Source organism: Abramis brama, assembly GCF_963993115.1.
Source record: "Abramis brama genome assembly, chromosome: 1".
NCBI classification, from domain to species: Eukaryota; Metazoa; Chordata; class Actinopteri; order Cypriniformes; family Leuciscidae; genus Abramis; species Abramis brama.
The window spans coordinates 46375969-46398457 of record NC_139963.1 but is presented as its reverse complement, the minus strand read 5'-3'; the positions used below and the strand labels follow the sequence as shown (position 1 = coordinate 46398457).

At 36.7% G+C, this 22489-nt stretch overlaps 1 protein-coding gene across 1 annotated transcript in view; it reads left to right on the top strand.

Moving 5' to 3' along the window:
* The first annotated feature begins 1810 nt into the window (after positions 1 to 1810).
* Positions 1811 to 22489, top strand: part of hook2 (hook microtubule-tethering protein 2) — a 33048-nt gene continuing 12369 nt past the window's right edge. Inside the window, exons 1-14 of the mRNA XM_084123117.1 lie at positions 1811 to 1924; positions 2665 to 2747; positions 3108 to 3180; positions 3283 to 3333; positions 3893 to 4025; positions 6065 to 6132; positions 8403 to 8465; positions 8562 to 8633; positions 8720 to 8883; positions 10509 to 10649; positions 16523 to 16724; positions 21032 to 21142; positions 21238 to 21319; positions 21487 to 21553. Coding sequence (XP_083979243.1) covers positions 1880 to 1924; positions 2665 to 2747; positions 3108 to 3180; positions 3283 to 3333; positions 3893 to 4025; positions 6065 to 6132; positions 8403 to 8465; positions 8562 to 8633; positions 8720 to 8883; positions 10509 to 10649; positions 16523 to 16724; positions 21032 to 21142; positions 21238 to 21319; positions 21487 to 21553 — 1355 coding nt within the window. The 5' untranslated portion in view covers positions 1811 to 1879. The remainder of the gene's footprint in view (positions 1925 to 2664; positions 2748 to 3107; positions 3181 to 3282; positions 3334 to 3892; positions 4026 to 6064; positions 6133 to 8402; positions 8466 to 8561; positions 8634 to 8719; positions 8884 to 10508; positions 10650 to 16522; positions 16725 to 21031; positions 21143 to 21237; positions 21320 to 21486; positions 21554 to 22489) is intronic.

Genomic DNA, 22489 nt, shown 5'->3' with positions numbered 1-22489 from the left:
CGCTGTTTCTGTGTGGTTTTTAGGCGATTTAAGAGTCTGTTGTTTAGTCTGTTCTGACGTCAGATGTGGGTGTGTAACCTTAAATTAGAGACTGAAAACGTCACCAGCATCTGAGATCTGCAGAGACCCCTCTGAATGAAGTGGTCTATTATTTACTTTTATTGTTCGTTATTATAGTCATCCTGCAGCGTTTGTGCTTCACACACGAATGAATGATTCCTCAAATCATGTGTTGTTGAGGAGAGTTTGTGCTGTGATGATCAGACACACGATTTACAGTATTCAGTATTATTTATATATTCAATTATTTATTATAATACATATATTCAACTTATTAAAAGAAAATGTTAGATCATTAATGTCTTATTGAAAGTTTATTTTATTTTATGTCTTTTTTTATTATTAAACATTGTTATATTTTCATGACTATTATCACTGCCACCTTATTATGTCTCCCCCCCCCCCCCCATAATATATGTTTGTGTATTTGTTGCTTTGGAAATAAAATATGTAAACTGCACAATGAGAAGAGAGCAACAGGGAGAAAATAAACAGTGTGTGTGTCACAGTTATTTTACGGAATCAGTTTAAGGAAGCACATCTGGACAGAGAGGCGGATGGAGAGCAGAGAAGAGGAAGGTTCCTGGATGAAAATAGGCGATTCTTGAGAAAAATCCCCTTCGGTCTTTTGCCAGATTGTTAGTCATGAACCCTGGAGGATGACTAACCATAACCTGAGACTAGTATGTTAACTAGTGACCCTGTTTCCTCCAGTGTCCAACGTGAAGGGCTTCCTGTGTGGATCAGAGCAGCTCCAGAATAATGAGTAAAAGATGATTTTTATCTGCTTATATTATTTGCTTATATTATAGTAGATATAGGAAAACAAAGGAAAGGAAGTACACATTACACATACAGTTACAGCAATGAGAGGTGTTGGGCAACCAGATGATTGACAGTTCCGGATGGGAGGAGCCGGAAGTGACCATACGCACAGTCGCACACACGTGTGTGTGTGTGTGTGTGTCAGGGGGATGGGCCACAAACAGAAAGTATGCGAGAGATGTGAACTATCTGAGAGAGGAAATATAAAGTCTTTGTGTGATTATAGGGAGCTTAACGCTCGACTGTCACGGTGAAATATGCAGCCTAGATATAGTTCCAGTAACTTTGTCAAGAGCCGCTTTTCCACATTTATACGGGATAGATATATGAGGGAAATATATATATAAAAAAAAAACATATATAAATATGTTCGAAAAACACATTTGAGCCAGACACGTATGAATGAATAATAATCCACAATGTTTACCTGCAGCCTAGACGCGATTTGAGATCATTATGAAGACGATTTTTTTTATTATTATTTTCGACTGCAAATTGTATTAATGGTTAATATTAATTAATATGACGCTAGACACCCCCCCCCCCACCATATTTTTGGTAAATAAACCAAAATATATTTAAAATATTCAAAATTTATTTAAATCCACCAATAAATAAATCTGGTCACTTTGCCTATTGGCTCGCGCCATCTAGTGGTCACACGGCGGAACTGTGACAGCAGTGGTTATGTTTACTAAACATTGTTTAGCGTTGTTTAGTGTTTTAAAAAAACATGACTGGATAACTCATTAAGTGTACATTTATGCAATTTTAATCAATTACATTTAATAAGAACCACTGTCATCAAGACGTTTAACTTGTATTTCACATATTTTCCATATCTAGAGCGCGCGTCGTTCTGTTGCTATGGTGACGGCGCCTACTACTAGCGTTCTCGCGGCGCAAGTTTGAGTGACGCGTCCAGTTCGTGTGCGCGCATTTAGCAGCGCTGCTAGTGTGTTTGTGTGTGTGTTTAACAGCACAAACCGCCACCATGAGCCTGAATAAACATCAACTGAGTGATTCTTTATTTATCTGGGTAAGATATAAACCCATTCCTTTCACTTACTGTTGTATTTAGAGTGTGTTTGTCTGTATTAAATGAGAGTGAAGTAGTTTATTTGTGTGTAGCGCGCTAGCCTGTTAGCAGCAGGTGGAATCTTCTCAGACTTTATCAATCTTATTGTGTGAGTCGCTGTTTTCTGTGGATTATACACTCGTAAATCAGTCGGGCGGTTTTATTAGCGCTTTATACGGTGTGTGTTTGGTGTGTTAAACTCATTATGTAACTGATCAAAGGTCTTAAAATGAGTTTAGAGCAGATTATAAGAGTTCAAAACAACTTAGACCCATGACAACCTCTGATTAAATCGATATATCCTCGTCAAAGTCTTTTCATATGTTTATCTAACCCAAATAACCCAGTAGACACTGATATTATTACTTTAAACTGTCGAGTAGATAAAAAAGTAGACATGAACATTTCAGAAATGTGATTGTTCTCCAGTTTTCCAGGGTTTTTCAAACATGTGATGGACACTCATCTAAATATTTTTAATATAAAAAGATTTGTACAATTCTATTTGGAAAATATTCAGTTTCTACTTACTAAAGTGCTGTGCCATGAATTATTTATTTGTATATTTTAATAAAAAAAAATATCGTTTAATTAATTTTATTACATTTTATTTGAATCTATTTAGATTATTTATTCATTTTAATATATTTATTTAATCTTATAATTAATATATATATATATATATATATTATGTGTTTCAGCTGCAGACATTTCAGGTGCCGTCGTGTGCGAGCAAACATGAGCTGACCAGTGGAGTGGCCATCGCACATGTGCTCAACAAAATGTGAGTGTGTGTGTTCATGTCATCACATGTGGTTGTGACTTTCTGCAAATATTTGTGATGGAACGTCAAATATTCCTCTGAAAGCTGATCTGACAGATGCGCTGGACGTCCGATACACTGTTAATCCACCAACACACACATGCACATCTGACAATGTCGAATATGACAGCTGCTCATGCCTTCATGTTAAATAAATAATTATCATTTACTCTCATTCAAGAACACTATTTACCAAGTGTTAAGTCAGAAAAAAGACTAAAACAAGATATTTAAGTCATTAATCTTTCCTCGTGCTGGTCTAAATCAGGATAGATACTAAAAAGTGTGTTTCTGATCTGTGTGTTTCTCTGTTTTGGTCAGAGACCCATCCTGGTTTAATGAAACGTGGCTCGGCAGGATAAAGGAGGAGGGCGGCACAAACTGGAGGCTGAAGGTATTTTACTCTAGTTTTACTCTGTGTCCCTGCTCAGACTGTGTACAGTGTGTTTGTGTGTCTCAGTGAACGTGTGTGTGTGTGTGTGTGTGTGCTCCACAGGTCAGCAACCTCAAGAAGATTCTTCAGAGCATGATGGAGTATTATCATGACGTGAGTCTTTACGTGTGATTGAAGTCTGTGTTAAAGCATCTTTCATTTCAGACTTTAAACTAGAGTTTTTACACACACACACACACACACATACATACAGACACATAAATACTGACGCACACACACACACTCGCACAGACACACACACACACACACACACACATACATACAGACACATAAATACTGACGCACACACACACACTCGCACAGACACACACACATACAGACACATAAATACTGACACAAATTCACACATACAGACACATAAATACACACACACTCGCACAGACACACACACATACAGACACATACACAGACACATACACATACACATACACACTCGCACAGACACAGACACACACACACACACACACACACACACACACACACACACACACTCTCTCTCACACACATATTTACACATGGGTCTCAATAATTGTTCTTCCTTTTTACGTTTTTTACGTTCAATTCAACCTCTAATAGAGTTATATTAACCTATTAAATAAACCGTTATTAGTTAGTAACGTGTGCATGCTTGTGTCGTGTGTGTGTGTGTCAGGTGTTGAGTCAGCAGGTGTCTGAAGAGCACGTCCCTGACGTGTGTCTGATCGGTGAGATGGGGGACGTGACTGAACTGGGCCGTTTGCTGCAGCTGGTTCTGGGCTGCGCCGTCAGCTGCGATCACAAACAAGGTACACACACCCAGACACTCACACAGAGTCATGTGATCAGTCATGTGACCTTCACAGAGAAAAGAGAACAAAAACTGAGAGGGGATTAAAGCAAACCCCCACTGACAGCGTGAATGGAGGCTCAGAGACAGACGAGCACAATGGGAGATCATTAGATGAGGGAATGATGGGAAGAGCCACAGGGAGGAAGTTCCCGTAGTGTGTGCAAGGTTCCTACACGGTACTTAAAGCACTTGAATTTGACTTTTTGAAATTTAAGGCCAGGAAAACCCTTGAAAACAGCCATATTTATGAAAAGGTACTCAAAAAGTTTTTGACTTATTTAAATAGAATATATATGAAATAAAAAAAAATTCGGAAAAAACACAAATACAATCTTTTCACGCAAAATTAACACTGCAGCCCGTCTGATAAACAAGTACGCCAACATTATAGTATAAAATAATATTTATTGAACAATAATAGCCATTATAAATTTAATATAGTATATATTTGTATTTAGTAAATGCGTTGTAAGTTGTATTTTTGATACCTTATATCTGTAATTAAATATATATATATATTTTAAAATCCTAAAGATATTGTTTGATAAGTGCGATCTCTGATTGTAGTTCTTAAAAAAACAAAAAAGTAGTGCTTAAAAAGTCCAGGAATTTGTTTTTACAGTATCTGTACGAACACCGTGTGTGTGAGACGCCGTTTACACGTGCTATCAACATCCGGTTATGAAACAGTTTGTAGTCCGATTACGCTATTTTATAAAATCATATTTAGAAACCAATACTAAAGGTCAAAGGTGTCGTTTAGATAGATATTGACCAATATAGATTTTTTAAAATCAATTATTTGCATGTTTATGTTCCCTATAACCGATATACAGAACCGATATTTATTTATTTATTTTATTGTTTAATTTCTGTTTTTGACAATTATAACAACAGCACTTTAATTAAACTGTTTTATTTCACACTTTTTAAACACAGTAATTTCTGCAATTTCACTCCCTCTTTACATACAAAACACACTTCTACATCAATAAATAGTCTGAAAGAGTGCAAAAGAATAAAAAAAAATATATTGCACTGTCATGACTCACTAAAGTGTGTTTTTTTAATAAAATCTTTGATAAGGTAAACAAACAGGTAATGAATATAACATGTAAAAGTAATTCTAACAGAAACATTCTGAATAATAATAATAATAAAAAACATTACAGTTGTAAAACTTTCACAATAAAATCTCCAAAGTAATGTTGAACCAACACAAAGACGGTGTATTTAATTGTAAACTGAGCGCCCACACACAGCTACAGTAAACCTCATAACCTGTAAGTTGATGAAAACACACCATGATGCACTTACTGATTAAGATGTGGCCAAAACACAGATGTCAGAAACTCCTTTTTTGGGAAAATGACGTTAATAATATAAGTAACAACACATGCAAGTGTCTGATTATATATAAAGCCACAATATCAACTTTTTACCACAGTGTTTAATTATAAAAAAAATAAAGTGTTTTTTCCATTTCCTGAAAAGTAGCGTTTTTGGAGATTTGAAGTTTCCACCAGACAGTGGCGTTATCTATGCCTTATAATCGGTTTATCACTGTAATACAATATTCAATTGAACTGGTTCGCTAAAAACTGAATGGAAAGTAGACTTAGACCCAGTAGAACAAATATATATTTAAATCATTTCTAGTGATGCACGATATATCGGCCACCATCTCGGTATCGGCCGATACATGTTCATTTTTAATGTTATCGTTATTGGCCAGATAAGAAAATTTGGACGATATATTAAAGCCGATAAATAATGGATTATTTCCTTCAGCTGGTATCTACCCCAGTGCAGTTATCGTTTACTGAACCTTAATATTTTATGTACATTTCCTGGTTGAATGTGGATGAATGACTTCATAAGGTGTATGTGTATTAATCTCAGAATGATTTGAACACAATGAAGCTGTAAAGTAGCATTTATTTGTCGGACAGATGTCATAATTCAATTTCTGCTGTGATTGTCTTGTGTTCACAGAGCACATTCAGCAGATCATGACGCTGGAGGAGTCAGTGCAGCACGTCGTGATGACGGCCATACAAGAGGTATTCGGTTTCTGTGCTACAATAACACTGATAAAACAGGCCTCAAAATAACCACTGTTCAGTTATTAATTATTTTACTGATAATGCAGAAACATTTTACAACACTTCAGTGAGAGCTGCCAGTCAGAGAATCTGAGGGAGTTTTTGCTAATGTCTCATGTCAGCTAGCTAGTAGCATTAAAGACCAGAATCAGGTTTTCTGATGTAAAAATATGTTAGACACAAACCCAGACTGAACTGTTTCTTAATTCATAATCATTTTGGATCATCAATTCTAATTATTCCCTTAAAGTGAGACTGCTTTTCTAATACACGTTTCCTTTGAATCAAGTGTGTGAATTGCTGTGATTCATCCGGTTGGTTTGATTTAACACTCAGGACTAACTCATTCTTTGTCAATAAGTCTATGGAAATCTGTGTGGACATTTTATTTTTGATTTCTCTCTGCTCAATTTGAGCCCTCGTTCATGCCAGTTTTGTCCAGAAGATGAAATTCCTGTTTTTATATGAAATATTTTAATATTAAAATACTTTAAATATTATTTGATTATATTATTATTATTATATTTATGTAATGTTATATGTCATATTGTATTTGTATGAATGTATATAGACAGAAGTCAATTAAGTAATAATTGTGATAAATTACGATTAATTTTGTTTATAAAAAATATTGAATAATTTTTATGTCATACTATTAATAAATTACTTGCACTTAAAACAATAATATAATTATTTATGTAGTATTTTATAGAATACCGGTCTTATATTTAATTTGTATAAATATGTATATTTAGCTAGAAGCCAATAGGGTAATAATTATTTATGATAAATTGTTTAATTTAATTTTTGTTTAATAGTATAATATAGAATATTATTTGATTAATTGCAATTAATATCATTCAAGATTTAATATATAAATAATATGAATATAATATTACTCAAACGTTATAGTATAATTTTATAATATATTATATTTTATAAAATATTATATAGAAATGTAGTTATATTTAAATTAAGCCAGAAGCCAATAAAATAATAATTATGATGAATTGCTTTATAACATAATGTAGAAATAATTTTCATATCATATTAATATATTATATAAACGTAATACTAAAATGATTATTTATATAGTATTAAATAGAATATAATAATGTATTTGTATGAAAATGGATATAGCCAATGAAGTAATTTATTTATAAATTAAAAATAAATTTGATTTATAATATAATGTAGAATATTATTTAATTTATTACAGTTAATTTTATTCATGATATAATATAGAAATACTATTCATATATTATTCATATAATATTACATAAACAATACTATGTTTATTTATATAATATTAAATAGATTTAAGGAATGAAGTAATTATTTATTAAATACATTTAATTTATAATATGTAGAATATTATTTATGATTGATTACAATTAATTTCATTTATAATATAATATAGAAATAATATTCATGTCAGTGAATATTTTAACATTTCATATTTTAACAATTACATTATTGATGTAAAATTACATAAATATAATACTATAATTTTATAACTATACAATACGATATAGAAATGTAATATTGTATTTGTATGAACTGATATAGCCAGAAACCAATACAATTATTATTTAAGATAAATTGATTAATTTAGTTTATAATATATAAATATTATTCATATCATATTACTAATATATTACAAACATTATATTATAATATGATTATATAGTATTAAATAGAATATAATAATGTATTTGTATGAATATGGATATAGCCAATGAAATAGTTATTTATGATTATAATGAATTTGATTTATGATGAATTTGATTATTATTATTTGATGTATAATATTATTTATGATTTATTTCAATTAATTAAATTTTTGATATAGAAATAGTAGACTATTTTAACATTTACATGATTAATCTAATATTACATAAATATAACACTATAATTTTATAACTGTATGATATGATATGATCTAGAAATATAATATTGTAGCTGTATGATCTGATATAGCCAGAAGCCAATTAAGTATTATTTATGATGTCTAATATAATGCAGAAAGGTGCCGTCACAGTGTGTTTCTCTGTAACTCCGTCCCTCAGGCTTGTTTTCCTCATTCCACAGTGATGATGAATACAGTCTCCTCATTGATCTCTGTGTAAACTCAGCCTTCTGGGAGAAGAGAACATGTGTGTATCTAAAGAGCAACTGGCTGACATGTGACTCGATCTAATGAAGACGTTACTGTGTGTGTCTTTCAGCTGCTCACCAAAGAGCCTGTGCAGGCAGCAACTCCAGAGTCGTACGGGGACTTCGACAGTCAGGTGAGTGTGTGTGTGTGTGTGTGGTGTTAGGGATCGAACAGGCTCCTGTTTTCCCTCATTATCTCACTCTCTTCTGGCTGTTTCCCTGTTCCACAGTCCAGGAAGTATTATTTTCTGAGTGAAGAGACCGACGACACGTCCCAGCGCTGCCGAGAGCTCCAGCAACAGGTGACCCGAACTAAAAGCTGGTAAATGTGTTCAAGAAACCGTCTCTGAGGTAAAAGCTGAGATGTGTGTGTGTGTGTGTGTTTCAGCTGTCGGTTCTGACGGAGGAGAAGTCCTCTCTGCAGCTGGAGGTCCAGTCTCTGCGGGAGCGTCTGACCCACTGCGAACCGTCTGACGTCTCCTCCACCATCACCAACAAGAAGCTTCTGCTCCTGCAGAGTCAGATGGAGCAGCTGCAGGAGGAGAACTACAGGTGTGAGGCCCCTCGCGCAGCTCCGCCACGGGGCTCACTTCACACTGATCCTCCACATCTGATTTAGAGTTACGGTCTGAACTATGAGAAAACATAACATCTTTTCATGTGAAAATACAAATTTCAAGTTTTAAATGATTTGATTGTGCTAGATTAGTCATGTAGACAAATAACATATCATTAATCATTAATAATTAATCACTATTATTATTATTATTATTATTGTTAATTATTGTCATTGTTGTTTTTATTATTTATAATATTAATTATTTGTTTGTGCTAGATTAGTCATGTGACAAACAACGTGTCAGTAATCATAATTAATAATTAATCATAATCATAATTATTATTGTCATTCCATTTCATTTATTTTCCATTTTTATTTATATAATTGTTGTGCTATTAGTCATGTAGACAAAAACATTCGTTGCACAAAACGTCATTAATCAATTATTTTTTATTACTACTATTAATATTGTTTTTGGTAGTAATAATTGATTGATAATATTAATATTAATTTTATAATATTTATATAATAATCATACAGTATGTAGTTTTTAATTATTTCCTTTAATTTAATATTATTATCTAGCATTTGTATATTATAAACGGAATTATTTATCAAAATAAATAAATTGTACTATTATTTTTTATTTATACAATATCCATTCATACAAATACAATATTATATTTCTATGTAATATATTTAATAATTAAATATAAAACTATAATATTATATGTAATATTTTAGTAATAATATGATATATGTGATTTCCATATTATATTATAAAAGTATTCATAGTTAATCGTTAATTACTTAATTGCATCCTGGCTTTATCCATTCATACAAATACAATATTATATTTCTATATAATAATAATAAATCACTAGAATATTGTAGCATTATGTTTATGTAATATTATATTAATAATAAGGTATTGTATTTATTTTATAAATTAAGTTTTATAAAATTAAAATTAATCATAAATAACTATTGCTTAATTGGCTCCTGGGTATATCAGGTCATATAAGTACAATATTATATTAATTATAATATTAATGTATATAATATGATATTAATATTAATTCTTTATTGTAAATCATATATTTCTATATGCCTTGTTACGGGACATTTTTAACATTGTGTGAATGTGAACATTAAATTAATCCATAGCGCTTGTTTTATCACCACTAAAACGGACCAGAATGAGATCTCAGTCCACTTTCAAATCCAGATCCAGTGTGAATGCAAAGACTGCCGGGTCCTTTTTGTTCTTTCAACCTTGATATCATATCAGATGATGATAAGATTCAGCCATATTAGATGTTAAATGTTAAAACATGTGATCCATACTAACACTTTTTCTCTTCTCTTCTGTTTCTATATCTATTAAAAAAAATTACTGCGTTAGACTAAACTGGGAAGGATCACAGCACTTACATATTGTTGTCCTATTGTTAGTTTAACCGCTTCTATTCTCCTCATTTGTAAGTCACTTTGGATAAAAGCTTTGGCTAAATGATTAAATTTAAATATAAAACGACATTATTCGTCATAATTGTTGCATGTGATTTTTGACCAAGCCGAGAGCCTGAATGGTGTGTCTGGTTATGTGTGTGTTCAGGCTGGAGAGCGGTCGAGATGACCAGCGTGTGCGAGCAGATGTTCTGGAGCGAGAGGTGACGGATCTGAGGCTGAGGATCGAGGAGCTCACCAGCCTCGCTCAGGAGGCCCAGTCCCTCAAAGACGAGATGGACATCCTCAGGTCAGAGACGGAGACATGAAGGGCCCTATTTTAACGATCTAAACACATGATCTAAAGCAAACACACTTTGGCCATGTCTAAATCCACCTTTGATAGTTTAACGATGGGAAAAATGGTCGCCACTCCCAGCGCATGGTCTAAAAGTGTTGTCCCTATTCTCTTAATGAGTAATGGGTGTGTTTTGTGCGTAACATGCAATAATCCAATCAGAGCCTCATCTCCCATTCCCTTTAAAAGCCAGTTGCGCTCGCCATGGCGGATTTGCTTTTTACATGGAGGAATTTGCAAGCGGAAAAACTGAACGCTTCTCTAGCGAGGAAACGGATCGAAGCGAGGAAACGGAGGAAGCGCGAGGTTAAAGCAAGCAGAGCATCTGCGGGACAAAATGCATTACTAACGCGCTTTTTAAATACTCTTTAAAGGGATACTTCACCTCTGGAAAGATGAATGTGTATTTAAAATGGGTCATTTATGTAAAGAAATGTGAAATTATTTTTGAATTTGGAGCCTTCTAGACTGAGAAAAGCCAGAAAATGTATTTTTGGCTCATGTGGATGAAAGACAACAACTCCCAGAATGCACTTGCTTCGCTGCCCTAGGAGGTCACTCCCAAGCCACGCCTACCGGTAAGAGAGAGCAGTTTAAAACAACAAGGCTAGGCTACTAGTGAGACTCTGTGACGAGTCTGCCCGGGATTTCGAGATCGCCCCAAAATGTCCGGGATTCGGCTTTTGCGTTCTACAGTCGCCATTCCTTATGTTTACTGTGGCGAGCAGGACAAGGCTGAGGGCTGCGGGAGAACGACGCGAGGCCGGTGGCGTCATTACTGAGACGCGCTGGTCTCGTATCTCTCACGGAGGAGCGGGAATTTTCTTAGCAATGGTAAAACGCACATCAACCGATCACTTGTTTAGCGTTCATGTAAACACTACATTCAGATTCACCGATCGGAATGAATTCAGTTAGATTGAAACAAAAGGTGTGCATGTAAACAATGAATGGCGACTGCAGAAAGCAAAAGCTGAATCCCGGACATTTTGGACGATCTCGACGGCCGGACATGTCCGGGAAAAAGAGAATGGTAACCCCTACTACTCGGCTTTCTCCATAGAACAAGTGCCTGCTAGCTTAGCTTCCACTGACACTGTGTGTACATTCTGTGAGTGAGATCCCACCTCCTATGGGCGGGTTGAAAACTTGCGGGACAGCCCCTACTAGAGCTTTAATCGGGCCTTAAAAGTTAGGCCCGACAAGGCCCGAGCCCGACAGAATTCGGCCCGAGCCCGACAGAATTCGGCCCGAGCCCGACAGAATTCGGCCCGAGCCCGACAAGTACAATTTGACTGACAGCTTTTTAAAAGCCCGAACCCGTTTACAGCCCGACATTATTCAAATGTGCGCACACACACAGCTCTTTTGCCTTTTGTCAAGTAAAGTCAAGTCAAGAATGAGTCATTTCATTTATACATTTTTAACATCATTTATTCATGACAGGCCACTTGGAAGTTGGAAGGAACAAAGAAATAAAATAAGTCCTCTGTAACATAGCCTAGCCTAGGCATACACTTAGCCTATGAATAGGCCTACGTGCCTATAAAAATGAGTCTTTCTTAACAAATTAAATCAAGATAAATTATAAACTAAGATAGGTATTTGGCAATAATGAAATAAAATGAAAAGTTACATGAAATTGAGATTATGCCTAAAACAAACGAAAACGGGACTTGAGGCCGCCTCTCTCTACAATCACAATACAAATATATTCTTAACGAATTAAATCAAGATCAATTCTAAAGATAGTTATTTGGCAATAACGAAATAAAACGAAAAGTTACATAAAATTGAGATTAGGCCTAAGACAAACGAAAACGGGACTTGCTTGAGCCAATAAAGCGTCTTTATAGGAGTCTTTTTTAACGAATTAAATTAAGATAAATTCTAAATTAAGATGGGTGTTTGGCAATAACGAAATTAAGATAAAGACGCAGGATTTGCTTCGCCACTTCTCTCCACAATCCAGCCTCAACGCGATGGTGAACAGCAGCTGAAATTTAATAAAAGAATAATGCCAACATTAGCCTGTAGCCTATAGATTGGTTTCCGTTTCTCGAATTACCCATTATCCTCTGCGGCGCGCCACCATGTTGTGTGTCAAAGCTGTCAGTAAGCCACTGGGAGACACGGCTCATTCACTGTGCTGCATTAATAGAAAGCCAGTTAATATAAAGTATTTTTGACTCTTTTGTGTGAGATAACGATGACAAATTCCTGCAAACCTGGCGACAAGGTTAAGGTTATTTACAGGGACACATTAGACGATGTTTGCAAGGCAAGATATGATGTGAAATTGAGTGGTCGCATTTGTGCGAGTGCATGGTCATACACTACACTTAAATTCACGCATGAATTCTCCTGCATTGAACTTGTTTTAGCGCCCGCCAAAGTGAATTTTTGTCCCGCCAAAGTCTTATTTGATCGGTGAGTAATGTAGATGAACTGGGTGCATGTTTAACTGAAAGAACGAGCAGATAGAGAGAGAGCCGGTCGCGCGCGCGCACTCTCTCTCTCTCTCTCTCTCTTCGGAGCCAGGCGAACATGTAAACAAGACTTCACCGTCTCCAAACTAAGCGCTGTCTTGCTCTCTCTCCCTCGTGGAAATGTTAGTCTGGAGCCCTGCATTGACGGTTCACATCGCTGTAGCCAGGCGGCTGATATCTGCACAGCCCTTATTATATGGTACATTTAGACTCAGTGTCAAGACAACACCATCTGGGTAAAAAAACAACAACAACACAACGCTCCGAACTAATTTAGTGTAACTTAGGAGAGAGATGGAGAGCAGAGGCACGGAGCGATGTGCTCCAGGTGTAGCCTCTGCCTCTGGCTCGACCAGCTGATGTGGCCACAGAGAAAGTGATGAAGGTGGACAATCGTCAGAGTGTGCTTCTGCCCAGCCAACACCTCTCAAGGGCTGTGTCGATAGTAGCCGCCTGGGTACAGCGATTTGACAGCCGATGAGAGCTAGCGCATTTAGCTAGCCCATCTTGGAAATGATTAGATAAAGTGTCACATCTCCAGAGCACAAAACCTCTAAATGTTCACAAGAGCAGCACTGAATATTAACTCCAGCCAAACGGAGAATAATCGTATGATTTTTATGTTCAGAATAATGCCGATTCAGGATATTATCATGCTCCGTAACACAAACGCTTGACCCACTTGACACACAAGATGGCGCCGTAAGGAGTTGCGGGAGAAATGTGACGTCATCGGAAATCTATCTATAGCCTACTCTGCTGTTAACATTATGCATTTAAGACTCAATTAATATTTAGTTATAATTTGAAAAACCTTTACTCACCAAGCTACATGTTTTTGTGGAGGAAAATTATTGAATCCACCGTAGATGGCTTCAGCGCGGTCCTGCGCTCACTGATGGTGCGTCCAGCACTGAACACCTTTTCACTGCTGCTGCTACTGGCTGGGATGCATAGTACTGATCTGGCTAATTTTGCAAGTTTTGGGTAGGATGGTTTGTTGGTCTTCCACCAGCCAAGAACATCCATTTCGTTTTCCATGACAGCAGCCGTTTCAATGTAGCGAGTGACCTCGTCATCTTCCCAGTCAGCTTGCCTTACGTTTTCCCACTCCGCAAAAATCGCCCTTTTTGCCGGAGGACTGTCACTGGGTTCGACTCCGGAGAGCTCTGTGTCTCGAATCTCCACATCTGGTGCACCTGCAGCCATGGCTTGCAGAAGAGTGCGGACATGAGCATGTACGGCATTCCTGTCTGAGTGTGACAACATTCTCAGCTGGTTAAATTTTGGCCAGAGGAATGTTGCGATCTTGTGGAGGTCCTGTATGATCACTTTACGCGTGAGCCAGTCTTCGTGCTGTTTACGCACGACAGCTTGCTGAGGGGAGTCTAGGGCATTGGGCTGACAGTGGCGTTTCAGTTTCTCACTCCAGAGACACACACTATTAAGTGTTGGATACTTTTCTCCCTCAAGTTCCCGCTGTGCTTCATAGAATGGCTTCAGAAAGTTTATCAAAAAGTCCAGTGTGTCTATTTTCTCAATGCGCGCGCTCTCCCCTCGTGCCTCCAGTTTTTCATGGAGCTCATGATAAATGGCCTGTATAGATGTCAGTGTGAGGTACACCGTACTGAACCGAGTGTCTCCCATTTGCAGCAATGTTGTTGACAGTTGAGCAGCCAACCCCGACTGTTTAACGTACCTCACTAATGATTTAGCAGCAGAAATGGTATCTCCTATGTCCGGAGCACCGTCGGCTTTGGATAACTCGGCAATGTCGAGTCCATGGCGCAGTACCGTATTAATGAGATGGTCAATGCAGTCCAATCTCTGGTATGGCCGCAGAGCTAATTTAATGTTTGCCCCCTCATCGGTCACCCATACAATTTTGCTGAGAGAGGAAGCGTCAAGGCCAAACTTTGTCACCAGTAGTTTCAGTATCTCCCGTCTTATATTTTCTCCCGTTTTTGCCTCTTCCAAAGGGAGAGTTGTCAGGGTTTTATTCACCAGTTCCATATCCTCACTTATGAAATGGCATGTGATTGTCAAATAACTAATCTTCCGATAATCCTCTGTCCACATGTCCGTGGTCATTGCGACTGTGCCATCCTTTAACAAAGTCTTAAGTTTCTGTACTAAAGCTTCCCTCTTTTCTTCTGCCATGTCAGTGCACCTCTTGTTCGGAATAACAGAATTTACGGGAACCCTCCCATATGCAGCCCTGACATTAATTAGTTCTTGCGCCAGCTCTTCAAACCCCTTGCCATTTACGATATTAAAAGGCCTAATGTCTTTACAGCAAAAGCTGACACACTTCTCCGTCATCGTTTGTTTCACCTTTGCAGGGATGGGTTTTGATGCTGTAACAAACGATGTGATGGTAGGTTGATCGTGGGCACTGGCAGGTGTTGAACAGCTTCGATCAACATGCCTTATCAGCGACGAATTCCCTGTCGTTTTGCTGTCGTACTTTAACAGAATGTCGCATCTTTTGCATTTCACATATCCCACTGTCTCATTGTTCTCATTGTGCACAAGGTAAAATTTTTTCCACACCTCAGACTTTGCTTTTTTTGTCTGTGCAACAAAAACATAATCACCAGAGGCCAGCCTCCGTTTCACCTCCTCAGCATCCATTTTCGTGCTAATCGAAACGCATCACCTGACCACTCATTTACCGCGCAACCCCGGAGCGCAAGCCCGAGTCCGAGCCCGGCCCGAGCCCGTGTAAAATGATCGAAATTAAGACCGAACCCGTCGGGTCCCGACGGGTCCCGTCGGGTTCGGGCAAAGATCTTCAGTTCTAGCCCCTACTACTAGCTGTAGTCTTTAGCCTCTGGCCAAAAAATCCTCTGATGACGCAAAATGACGATTTTTGCGTCATCGAAGGATTTTTTCCAGACAAAAAATACATAAATCTCTCGTCTCAGGGGGATATGAGGGTGGAAAGCACGATAATTCGAAAATACTACAGGTTTTCTACAAAGCTTAATGCTAAATCCTGAAGTATCCCTTTAAATAATATTGCGCCATTGACTTTAGACCAGGTTTCAGTTGGCCAATGGCTCAGTCTATTGCCTCAAAATAGCAACGCGCCTGAACACACCTCGTTTTCAGACCAGCTGATGCCCATGGGCGCACAAATAGGTGTAAATGCATTTACTATTTAAACAACGTGGTGCAGGACGTGAAAATGATAACTGCGTCGGGCTGAAACTAGCAAAACACACTTGTCATGACGCCTTACACTGCATTGCACTGGGTTTATGATAGGGGCCGAGATCCTAACGTGAAGCACGATCTTCCTTCAGTCGTTGATCGCTCGTGTTTGTGCTTCAGGCACTCGTCTGACCGCGTGAGCCGCCTGGAGGCGATGGTGGACACGTACAAGCGCAAGCTGGAGGATCTGGGGGATCTGCGGAGACAGGTGCGCCTGCTGGAGGAGAGGAACCACGTGTACATGCAGAGGACCTGCGAGCTGGAGGAGGAGCAGCGCAGGGCCAACACCATCCGCTCGCAGCTCGACTCATACAAGAGACAGGTGAGAACATGAGCACTAGTGGGAGCGTTCACATGGACACTGCTAGGGCTGCAGCTGTCGATTATTTTAGTAATCGAGTATTCTACCAATTATTCCGTCGAGTAATCGGATAAAACAATTTGTGGTAATAAAAATAGAACCAAGTGAACAACGGCCTTTAAAAAAGTGTAACGTAAGTGAATCAATCAAAACTAGCTTTAGCTGGACAATAACTTTATTCTAGAGCTGCTGTGAAGCCAAAACAATCTCTGCTGCTGTAATTTCCTATTATACAAATATATAATAGTCATCTAGTCAAGTCATCTTCATTTATATAGCACTTTTAACAATGTAGAGTGTTTCAAAGCAGCTTTACAGAGATAAGCGTATAATTTAAGGTAACAGAGATTGTTCTGGCTTTATAGCAGTTCTTTAATAAAGTTATTTTCCAGCTAAAGTTAGTTTTGATTGATTCACTTCCGTCGCAACGATCATTTGTTATTAAATTAGGGGCCGCTAAGACGACACCATTCTCTCTATACAGACTTTAAACGCGAACCTGTGAGAAACGCTGATGGCGTTCACATGCGCATTTAGAATTGGTTCTATAGTTATGTGCGTTTGAATATATGTGTGCAGGTTTGGAATTCCCTACAGACCAAGCCTAGACAAATTACTGGGCTTTCCTTATAAATTTTGATACAGAATTTTATTTTATTTTGTCACTTCGGGGTAGGTACGCGAAACGAAGTTTTCCCGACAACGCTTTATCTGTAGAGTGGTAAAGGGATCCTCCATAGGGATAACTAAGGATAATAATTATTAATAACAAGCAATAATAATTGGTTCAAATAAAGTCAATATAAGTAATCAAATGGGTTTTATTCAACTACACTGTTAAAATACACCATGTAAAATGAATGATATAAACTAATATAATCATAACTTATGTTCAATGTTCAATGTTCAATTTATTTATAAAGCACACAATAATACAACAGAAGTTGACCACAGTGCTGTACAAAGAGTAAGATAACAATCATAAAAACACATTTAAATTCTAAATATTGCCATAGACAACCTCATAATCTAAGCGGCATTGATATAATTACCTATTACACCACTAGCACAGCACTCATGAATGATCAAATGCCAAAGTGAAAAAGTAAGCTTTCAGATGTCGTTTGAACTCTGTAAGAGAGGAACATTCTCTGATATAAGGAGGTAAACTATTCCACAGCTTGGGAGCAGCGGCTGCAAAAGAGCGATCTCCTCTCATTTTCCTATACGTCCGCGGGACTACCAAGAGGTTTAATGACTCGGAGCGCAGTGCTCTCTTTGGTTTATTCACCTGGATTAAATCAGCTATATATGTCGGAGCACTACCATGTAGGGCCTTAAAAACAAATAAAAGTATCTTAAAATTAATCCTATAGAAAACCGGCAACCAATGTAGTTCTCTTAATGCAGGGGTAATATGCTCATTTTTCCGAGTGCCTGTTAATAACCTTGCGGCCGCATTTTGGACTAGTTGCAGTCTGTTTAAACTTTTGTGTTGAATACCATAATACAATGCATTACCATAGTCCAATCTTGAGAAAATAAATGCATGAACTATCTTTTCCAGGTCCTTCCGTGTTACAAAGGACTTAATTTTAGTGATTAATCTTAACTGGAAAAAACTCATTTTGACTACTTGATTTATCTGTTTATCAAATTTCAGTGCACTATCGCAGATTATAAGTTTTTTACTTGATGCCTCAGATAAGGGGATAGTGTGCCTAATTTAATATTAGATGTGTCCGTGGACTCTGAGGGACCAAATAAAATCATTTCAGTTTTTGATTCATTTAGACACAAAAAATTTGCAGACATCCACCTTTTTATCTCCCCAAGACACTCTGCCAGCCTTTCAACAGCAGCAGGGACAGTTGGTTTTAAGGGTAGATACAACTGAGTATCATCTGCGTAGCAGTGAAAAGAGACGTCATATTTACTCATGATCTGACCTAAAGGAAGCATATAAAGAGAAAAGAAGACTGGTGCTAAAATAGATCCTTGTGGAATACCGCATGATAAAGGCGCTGAGCTTGATGTACATTCTCCCATTTGCACTGAAAAACTTCTATTTTGGAAGTAGGACTTAATCCAATTTAAGACAATACCTCGGATACCTACATAGTTTTCTAAGCGTGAAATTAAAATATTGTGGTCAATTGTGTCAAACGCTGCTGTAAGATCTAATAGTAGAAGTAAGGTTACATCCCCATTGTCTGTGGCCATAAAAACGTCATTAAATACTTTTAATAATGCAGATTCTGTACTATGTTGTTTTTTGAACCCCGACTGAAAAACTTCACCGATAGTATTGTCAGTAAGGAAAGACTCAAGTTGGATAAAGACTGTTTTCTCCAGGATCTTAGCTAGATAAGGAAGCTTTGAGATTGGTCTATAATTGCACAGTACACTCTTATCTAAGTTTGCATTTTTCAGCAACGGATGCACTATAGCATGTTTACAATAAGTTGGAACAATTCCAGACAATAGACTCTTATTAATTATTGATAATATAAATGGACCAATCAGTTCAAAAACTTTCTTAAATAGTAATGTAGGAACAATATCTTGTGGAGAGACTGTCGGCTTTAATTTACAAACAATATCTAAAAGTGTGGATAAGGAAATAGGCTCAAAATCAGACAACACAGCATGAGTTACAGGTATATCCATAGGCTCATATGAACACTGTTGTATATTCCCTCGGATGTCCGACAAAGAACTCCAAAAGATTCTCACATAAATCCATAGGTATAACTCCAGGGACCTCTAATCTAGGGTTTAGAAATACATCAATTGTAGAAAAAAGGACTCTTGGGTTTTGACGATTCTTCTCAATTATGTCTGAGAAAAATCTGAACCTAACAGTTTTCACAGCCTGTTGGAATTTAACTAAGGAGTCTCTTAACATTTCATACGAAATTTGTAGTTTGTCTTTCTTCCATTTACGTTCACATCTTCTACACTCTCTTCGCACCGATTTAACATGTTCATTATACCAAGGGGGAGACTTATTTTTTTTGCTCACCTGTCTCAAAGGTGCAATACAGTCTAGTGTTTCTGTGCATATAATATTAAAACTATTAATAGTTTCTTCTACACCAAGATGTGGAGATAATAGGTCCACTTTCCTATACTGCAGCTTCTCCACAAAAGACACATTAAAATCAACATGTGAATTAGGTATTAGAGGACGATACAATCTTTTAGCTGCACAAAATTTTCTCGGCTGACAAGGAAGAGAAACAGTACATAAAATCGGATTATGGTCAGATAACACAAAATCCTCAATGATAATGTCATTGACAACTAAGCCAAATGATAATATCAAGTCCAAAGTGTGGCCATGATTGTGTGTAGGGCCATTCACCATTTGTTGGAACCCAAAGGAATCAATAAGATTTATGAAATCTTTTGCTAAAGGGTTTGATGGACAACATACATGAATATTCAAATCCCCCATTACTAGAATATGATCGTATTTTAAAACAATGTCAGATAAGAAAGCAGCCAGTTCTGAAATACAGTCCTTATTTGCTCTCGGTGGTCGGTAAATAACCGCACAAAGGACAGGAAGTTACAAAGTAACTTATGTACATTACTTGTTATAACAATTGCCTACAGAGGGCGCCAACGGCCTGGTGATAGTTTGTGTTACACTACGGCATGATCAAATCCTTGTTTAATTTTGGCCAAACATTTAAATCAAATTTGCACTTATTTGGTCACTTCTGTACGATAGAAATAGTAACAGCCGCTGTAATTTCTTGAACAAGAACATGTGCACATCAAAACATGCAAACTCAGTGCGAGGGTTTAAACTTTTTATTTTGAAATCATGACAAACAATTAGAATTTAGAAACATATTCATGCATGCATCTCTCAGCATGCAGAGCTGAGGTCATTTTAACATGTAATCCGCACGCATGTCAATAATAGAAGCGTTGTGCTTCTCTGTGGGGGAAAAAACAGCGCAACTGAATCACAGCCTTAGTGATGCTGTTCACAATAGTACTATGCTATATTATGTTTTTAAATGTATTGCGTAGCCTTAGAAAGCGGTCTAATAATGCAGTTCATGAATTCTCGTCTATGGAACGCGCCACTTGGCGGTTACTCGACACGGGAAAATTGCAATCGAGGATTTTTTTTAATCGAGTACTCTACTTTAATCGAGGAATCGTTGCAGCCCTGGACATGGGCTGATGTGTACTAGAGTTTAGCAAACAGCTGGACAGATGAACCAATGATGGGTGTTTCCTTTCTTCAGGCTCACGAGATGAGCGCTAAACACTCGGCCGAGGCCATGAAAGCTGAGAAGTGGCAGTTTGAGTACAAGAACCTCAACGACAAATATGAGACCCTTCTGAAGGAGAGAGAGGTACAGAACTGATCGCTCGCATCTAATGAGATTCACTCTGTGTGATTGTGAAAATGACTCTTACAGTAACGCTTTGTGTGTTGTGTATGATGTAGAAGCTGATATCTGAGCGAGACACGCTGAGAGACACGACTGACGAGCTGAGATGTGCTCAAGTGCAGCAGCAGTGTTTAACAGGTCATACACTAACACTCACTTACACTCTCACTTACACACACACATTCACTCTCTTACACTCACACTCACACACCCCATCATAACCTGACACCATGTACCAGCAGAAGCCCCGCCCCCTCTCTCACTCTATCGTCCAATCAGCTCTGTCCCTGACTGTGTGTGTGTAGATTCTCTGAGTGGAGATTCAGGAGCGGTTGGCAGCTTGGCATCAGAAATCATGCCAACAGAGTTCAGGTGAGAAACACATCAGAAACAGTGACACTGCTGACTTTAAAGTAATACTTGTTTGTTACACTATTTACTAATAATTTTTGCAAGAAACTTCATATAATTTTTATTTATTTATTTAAGTAGATAATTTTTATATTAATAATTTATATTTTAAATATATAAAGCATTATTTACCTATGTGTTTGACTTGGTGTTCCCAGTTGTTTTAGTAACATTGAGATACTATTATAGTTTTATGTATATTTTGAATTCAATTTATTTTTATTTCATTCTAGTTTGTTTCAAGTCTGTATAGTTTTTATGAATTTATTTCAGTTTTAGTTATTGTAGTACATCAAATTAAACTAAAGGATAATGAGAAATGTTGCTTTGGCAGCTAACTAAAATAAAATAATTGTAAGTTTTAAAAAAATATATTTTCATTTAAAGTTTTTATTGTTCTAGTTGACTATAATAACTGTAGAATTTGTAGAAATAACTATAGAAATGCCCCTATATATAAAATTAAATTGAAAGGAATTCATTTTTGAGAAATCGAAGTTTCAGTTTTGGGCTAAATTAATTCTTTCATCGATTTCATCACTAATATTTTGTTTAAAATTCTTTTTGGGATCCAGATTTTTTATCAGACAATTACTACTGTGATTTATGCATTCTATTCATTTTATAAATTGTATATATTATAGAATATATGTATATTACATAGTATATTTTCTACTGTGATATAATATAGTAATATATATATATATATATATATATATATATATATAACATATAGCATATAAATTGCACAGTATATAATTAATCAATCTGATAATCACAAAATGTAAAGACTGACCGCCTGAATTATTTCAGTAGTGGGTAGTAATTGTTTCCATAAGTAGCTGGTAGTGTGTCTGTACTTCTGTAACATTTCAACAGCTTAGCAGTTTCAAAACA